The 7416-nt window shown below is 51.1% G+C and overlaps 1 protein-coding gene across 21 annotated transcripts in view; it reads right to left on the minus strand.

The window, feature by feature from the left end:
- CDC42BPA (CDC42 binding protein kinase alpha) overlaps positions 1–1597 on the minus strand; it is a 309696-nt gene extending 308099 nt beyond the window's left edge. For 12 of the 21 annotated variants that reach the window (XM_077901341.1, XM_077901340.1, XM_077901342.1 and 9 more), the window contains exon 1: positions 790–1595. In XM_077901341.1, the coding sequence (XP_077757467.1) occupies positions 790–967 (178 nt within the window). In that variant the 5' untranslated portion in view covers positions 968–1595. Of the gene's footprint in view, positions 1–789 lie in introns of all 21 variants that reach the window. The other 9 variants (XM_077901347.1, XM_077901346.1, XM_077901343.1 and 6 more) reach the window with 4 other exon arrangements.
- Positions 1598–7416: the final 5819 nt, after the last annotated feature.

Raw genomic sequence — 7416 nt, forward strand, 5'->3', positions numbered from 1 at the left:
CTATTTAGGGAAGTGAGGACAAAAATCTAACCGGTTTAGGTTTGCCTTAGATTTATAATCTATCTAACCCTCAAGTGGGAGCTGTTCCCAAACATTCTCCACCAACTACTATCACAGAATTTTTTGACTATTATGTCATGCTATTCTACAAACATGACAATTTTTGGAAAGCCCATGTTTAGTAGTTTCCTTTGCTTGCACCACATGGAGATGAAATAAAACCCCGGCCGAACGCCACCTTCCAGATCTCATTGACCTAAGTAAGACATTTTACTATCTCCTCCCATTTCAAGAGTGATTCCCAAAGTCTGGGAAGGAATGTTTCCACCAATAAATACCTTTCCACTGAATGTGTGTTATTCCGCCATGCGTTAGGCAACTGTAAGCAATAATCCATTTTGCTCATCACAGAATTATTCAAAAATCTCTGACTGCTGACCTAAAAAAAAACTTAAGTTCTCCCTCCTGAATTCCACATTAAAATAAGCCAATCATTGAGCAGCATGGTTTTAGTCTTGGGGAAAATATCTACCAAAAACCTAAAAAAATAAAAAAATAAAAAAAATCTGGAATAACTGGTATCTATTTCTTCATTGTACATGCATTTAAATGCACGGACGGCACCCATCCTGTATTTAAGTCTCTGTTATAAACACACGTTCACACGAACACGATAGCTACCTCTCCGTGTGCCGATTACAGGGTCGACAGCTTACTCCGAGAACTCCTCGCCAACAATTAAATCCTAATGCCCACCCAAAGGGAGCTTGCTGAAAAACACAGACTCACCCCATTCCAGGTATTCAAGAATGTTCTTCTCCCTCCGCAGCGGAGAATTGTTGCACTCATCGTAAAGGCAGATGAGGATGTCCAGCAGCGTCTCCACGCTGAAGCACTGCCCATTGGTCTGCGCCGGCCCGTCCAAAATGAACTGCTCCAACTGCCTCAAGCGCACTTCTCCAGACATGGTTGCTCGGGGGGCCGCCGCTTTCCACTTCCAGGGGCCGTGCGGGTTGCACTCCGAGGATCCGAGAGCCTCCGTGGTCAGAGGCGCGGTGTGCACAATCCGCCCCTCGCTCCGCACCCGACTGTCATGCACCGCGGGGGCTGGGTGACACCCCGCCGCGCCAGGAAGCTCACTTCACCCGAGCGTCTCGGATCCCGCACCCGGGCATGGATTTGGGGGGACGAGGGGGGAAAGTTACCGTAAGAGAGATCTTTAACGCATCTTAGAACGAAGAACACAACCGTGTGCCGTAGGTTTAAATAAAATGATAATTAAAAGTACGGCGAACCCAATAGTCGGGATTGCCTTTTAAAAAAAAAAAAAAAAGAGAAAGAAAAGAAAAGAAGAAAACCACAAAACCCAACTCTTCTCCTTCATTCAAAACGCAACTCGTGCAACACAATCCCGCAACGAATCCGGCCGCATCGTCCAGGAACGGGGTCCGATCCGCATCAGCAGCTCACTTCCCAGGAAGGAGGAGGACGGGAAGGGAGGAAAGCCCCAGAAGGTACATGGGGGAGGGAAAGGCTCCGCGCTGCTGCAAAGGCGGCCGCCCGCCGCTGGGAGAGCGCCCCGGCGGGCGGGCGGGCGGGCGGGCGGGGAGGGGGCGGCGGCGGCGCGGCGCGGCGGCGGGAGGGGGGCCGGGTCGCGGCCAGGCCCCCGAGGCAGCCCCTCGGCTCGCCGCCCGCCCGGTCCCGCCCGGAGGACGCGCTTCCTTTCTCCTCACGGCTCGGCGGCGACTCGTCCCCGCCGCGGACTCCGCGCCTCACTCCTCATCGCCCTCGCGGCGTCCGCCGGGGCCTGACGCGCGGCGCGGCCGGGAGCGCAGGCTGCGGCGGCGCTCGCCCCGGCTCCGGGGGCTGCGGCTACTCCGCCGCCCGCGCCCGCCCCATGGCGGGGGGTCTCCGGCCGGGGGCCTGCGCCGCGCCGGGCCGACAGCCGCTCTCCCGCTTCGGCCGCCCCGAGGCTCCCGACGCCCTGGCGCGGGAGGGCGGGCGGGCGGGCGGGGGCTCGGATTCACAGGACGCGGGCGGCGCCTTCTCCCCCTTCTTCACGCCCCGGGGCTCAGGGCATCTTTCCCCGACGAGGCGCAGGAGGAGGGGTCGGAGCGGCCGCCGAGGCGAGCAGAGGCTGCGGCAGCCCGGCTCGCAGCCACTCCCTTCCTCTCCGTCCCACCCCTCCCCCGCCTTCCCGGCCTGGCGCGCTCGCGCCCTGGGCTCCGCGGGGCCCCCCCCAGCCCCCACGCGCGCGCCGGCCGAAGGCGCGCCGCCGCGCCCGGATCCAAGATGGCGGCCCGGCCGCGCGCGCGCCGCCCCCGGCCCCCCGGCCCCCGCCCCCCGCCCCCTCCCCGCCCCGCCCCCGCCCGAGCGCGCGCGCGCGCAGCCGCAGGGGTCGGGTGCCGCGGCCGCGCGGAGCAGAGGGGAGGCCCCGGCGGGAGGGCGGGGCAGCGGCGGGCGCGACGTGGAGCGCGGGGGCGCGGGGGCGCGGGGGCGCGGGAGGAGCGGCGGAGCGCCACCTGCCCTCACGTTGGCCGTGGCGGGGCGGGGGCGGGGCGGGGGCGGGGGCGGGAGGAGACGAGGGGCTGCCCTGCGGAGCCCCGTGCGCGCCCCCGCCCCCCAGATGCGGTTCCCGCGTGTCATTCCCAGGACGGACGCAGTGACACGCTCGTGTGCGCCAAGGGCACAGCGCCCACCTCCTGCCCCGAAAGGTCCCCGCGCGCGGCACTGCGCTTCCTGCCCGGGGCCCCTCCGGCCTCCGGCGCTTCCACCTACAGGGGAGCCGCGGTGGGGGCGTCTGCTCGGCGGGCACGACCCCCGGCCCCGGGGCGCCCCGCGCGGTTGGCCCGGCCGCACCGCAGACGCCCGCGGACCGGAGCCTCTCAGCGGCTGAGCGGCCCCGGCGGCCCCGGCGCACAGGAGCGGCGAGGGCCTTCCCGGTGTCTCGGTGTCGGGAGAGCTCTGTTTACACGTTCCTCCTGCAAGCCCCCCACCCCCACCCCCACCCCCACCCCCACCCCCGCAATGAAATGTATCACCAAACTGGGTCACTGCCTTTCTGTCATTTCCTCTCAAAACTGCCATCTCCTTCATCCTTTTTCTTTTTTTCCAAAATACAATTATGTGATGTGCTCTGCCTGTGCCCGCGGGCCAGTTATGTTTTCTATTAATGCCCACAATGGCATCTTTTTACATCTTCATAACACGGAAGCTGAAGAGCAGCTAGAAACGAAGCCTAAGAAATGAAGGCTAACAAATTATTCAAGTTGCTGCGAGTCGCAAAACAACGATGAATTTTGCGTGAAATCTATGCTCGCGAAGTCTACGCTCGCCTGGCATCATTTCCCATGTGCTGCGCACACATGTGTGACACTTAAACAAAAGATCAATCGTTTCTAGCCATGACATCGTTATGTGTGTGTGTTGTCTGATTATAAAAGTAATAGGCAAAAACGAGGTGTGTAATCCTAACATAATATTTTGGTGTTTATTATTCAAGCCTTCTTCCCATGCATTTTAACAAAAGTGATACATAATAAAAACAGTTATATAGCCTCCTCCCCCCCCTTTTTTTTTTTTTGTTAAAGATTTTTTATTTATTCATGATAGGCATAGGGAAAGAGGCAGAGACACAGGTAGAGGGAAAAGCAAGCTCCATGCAGGAAGCCAGACGCGGGACTCAATCCCAGGTCTCCAGGATCACACTCTGGGCCAAAGGCAGGCACTAAACCGCTGAGCCACCCAGGGATCCGCTGTAGTCTCCTCCTTTCACTTAGCAATATACTATAAACATCCCTTCAGGTCAACAAATGTTCTTCAACAACATGGTTTTTAATAGTGAGGCCAAGACATTTTAACACTCCTATCTGACCTTGGAAGTGGGGTAGCAAAGAAAGAAGCCGTTTCGTCTGCCTTTCCACCATAGAATGGGCAGACTCTAGGATACCTACTTACCCAACTTGTAAGTAACTATAAAGAAGAATTTAAAAGGGAAAACCTAAGTAGTGTCTGGGTGGCTCTGTTGGTTGAGCCTCTGCCTTCAGCTCAGGTTATGATCCCTGGGTCCTGGGATCAAGCCCCATATTGGACTCCTTGCTCAGTGGAGAGTCTGCTTCTCTCTCTTCCTCTGCCTGCCACTCCACCTGCTGTGCTCCCTGTCAAATAAATTTAAAAATTTTTTTTTCAAAAATTAAGAAAAGAGAAAACCTAAAACATGTTAGGTCTCTGTGAGTGCTAACTAATGATGGAAGTATGTGAGATACAGGTAAGTTTTTTAACAAAAGAGTCAAGCTGCCAGTCCACTCTCTACCTATTCTGTTAGCAGTTGGGTACCACCCACAGTCCAGGGTATTGATGGTTGCTTAATAACCTTTTCCACATTATTTAGAGAGTAAAGGGGAGGACTTATTTAAAAAAAAAAAAAAAGGCACAAAGAGAAGGAGGAATGTTGGGCCCAATCAATTTGGCTTGAATAATTCAAGCTCAGAGACTTAATAATTAACTAGACACTAAACACATTGTGTGGGTGTTATTTTAAATGTTCCGGTTGAAGTGTGAACATGCTTGTTAATGAAACCGGTCTTAAGCCAAAGAAAGGCGCAGCCCCAGCAGCCCCACAGCGCTTGAAGTGCTCCTGTAAAGCCAGAGTGGCACAGGCGGTATGGCACAGTGTTGTCTGGGAAGGGAGCCTAGAGGAAGTCTTTGTGAAATTCTGCTTGGGGGCCTGGAGATCAGATGTAAGCTACCACAAACACAATTTGTTTAAAATCATCAGAAAAAGTTTTATATGAAAGTGCCGGGAATCATTCTAACCCTTCAGCAAAGAAAGGGAATGAGACAGGACCAGAAGACAGGAGTGAAAAGAATAGGACAGGACGAGAGTCATTAAGCCTAGTCTCCAATGCAAGCTCCATTCATTTATCCAATCCTCAGATTCTGGCCTAAGACTCAGAGAATCAATGCATCATTGAATATTTGTAGGGACCAAAGCCACTCTTACCTTGATGTATCTTGCTCCGGAATGACTATAGGTTCAGTGATGGAAAACAGGAACCAAAACAAGGTGCATGTCACATCACAGTCCCTTTCTGCCCAGCACAACCTGACCTAGCAAATGAATGACTAGGTTTATCAGCCTCTGAGGAAGAAACCCGACCTGGTCCTCACTTTATACTGGCTCCCACACGAGTAACACGGACTGCAAAGACTAGGTTTTTTTTGGTTTTTTTGTTTGTTTGTTTGTTTGTTTTGTTTTTTTTTAAAGGAAGACTTTGTAATTGGTAATTGCTTCCTTTACAGAATACTGGCAGTGTATAAATACTGTCCTGAGTCCTTTGGACACGTTATTCTATTCAATCATGATAAACATAGGAAGTAGAAAAATTATCATCTCTGTGTCATAGACGAGAAAACGAAGCCTAGGGAACTTAGATCCATAACTAGCAAGTAAGCAAGGAACTATACAGGTCAGCACCAGGCCCACACAGCTCATGCCAAGTTCCGTGGTTTTATTTTATTTCTTTTCTTTTTTCCTTTTTTCCCTTCTTTCTTTATTTATTTTTAGATTTTAATTTTTAGGTAATCTTTACACCCAACGTGGGGCTTGAACCTACAACCCCGAGATCAAGAATCACATGCTTTACCAACTGAGCCGGCCAGGGAGCACCAGGGCCCATGGTTTTAACCACTACACAAGTGAGGTCTGAAAGTCTGCAGAATTCTGTAAACCCAGACTCTTGTTGCAACCAGGAAGCAAGGAGATAGAGTTGTTAGTTCACATATTTGGGCCTTAGAAATTGACACACAGGCAGACGAAGGAAACAAGTATGATGTGTCAGGGTCCAACCAGAAAACCAGAAATCGCCTGTGTATTTATACCAGGGAAACCTTAATTCTTGGAAATGATTTCAAGCCCTGGGTGATAGCAGGGCTCAGGAAACAAGGAAGAGCAAGTTTTTACCCAAACTATTAAAAAAAAAAAAAAATGTTTTATCTCTGAACGAACACTAAGTAGGTTTTGAAGTGCCTGGTTTTAACATAGGAGCAATTTTCACTCCTCTCTTTTCATATTTATTTTGCCTTTTTTAAATCCCTCAAAAAGGTTAAAAAAACAAACAAACCCTACTCATCTAGGGCACGTTTAATTAGGTTCAGAGAACTAATGTTTCCCACTTGCTCATCAATGGATCTTGCTTATCTTTAAATCTCTTGTTTAAACTTCTCATTAAAGCTCTATGTAAACAAGCTCTACTATAAATGGAATTTTCAGAAATATCCTTTGGGTCAAACATTATGATTCAGATATTGTCCACTCTTGGACTTAGTTAGGAAATTTGAACATTAGAAAGAGAGATGGTCTTCTCTTATACATTCCATCAGCAGGAAACATTTGGCAAGACTCCATGGCCATGTGTGATAACAAATCTCAAGTCTGCTAAGCCAGTATGTTCCTCTCAGGCCTGAGGTCCATTGGAGGTGACATAGCTGATACCCAGGAGCTGGCAGCCAAAGAAGTGAGAATTGGAGAATCCTGTTACCACACATGGAAATTGCTCTGGTACAGGTTAGCAGTGACTTCCATGTTACCAAAGCCAACAGTCATCAATCCTAAGTCCACTTTTCATTTGACCTTTTAGTGGTACTAGACAGCACTGATCACCTCCCCTTAACCGACACACTTTTCTTCACTCTTCTTCCGTGCTCTCTTGATTTTCTCCTATCTCACTGGCCACTCCTTCTCAGTCTTCTTTGGCATGTCTTCCTTGTCTTTCTGATGTCTACAAACAGGACGCCCCAAGGACCAATCGTTGAGCCTTCCCTCTCTTCTACCTACGCCCATTCCCTTAGGTGATCTCAATTGGTCTGAAGGATTTAAATATTAGGGCACCTGGGTGGCTCAGTCGGTTAAGCACCTGCCTTCAGCTCAGGTCGTGATCCCAGGGTGCTGGGATTGAGTCCCACATTGGGCTCCCTGTTCTACAAGGAGCCTGCTTCTCCCTCTCCCTTTGCCTCCTCCCCTCTGCCTCTCATCAATAGATAAATAAAATCTTTTTAAAAAAAAAAAAAGGATTTAAATGCTATATATGATGGTTTGAAAAACATGTCACAAATTCTTCATCATTCTTCTCATCAAGAGGTTGGGTCTCTATCCCTTCACCTCGAATCTAGGCCAATCTTAGTGGTTCCCTTGTAACAAATAGGAGACAGTGGAAGTGACTGTTTCACTTCCCATAAAAGATCACGTAGCCTCACCTTGTCCACTGGAATATCATCACAAGAACACCACACTGCCATGTAAAATGTTCAACTGTTATAAGAAGTCCAGCTGTCCCCAGGGCTACCATGCTAGGAGGGAGCCCAAGCCATAAAGAAACCCCATACAGACACTAAGTTGGCAGCTCTAGGCAGCATCAA

Source organism: Canis aureus, chromosome 6 (assembly GCF_053574225.1).
Source record: "Canis aureus isolate CA01 chromosome 6, VMU_Caureus_v.1.0, whole genome shotgun sequence".
In the NCBI taxonomy this organism is placed as follows: Eukaryota; Metazoa; Chordata; class Mammalia; order Carnivora; family Canidae; genus Canis; species Canis aureus.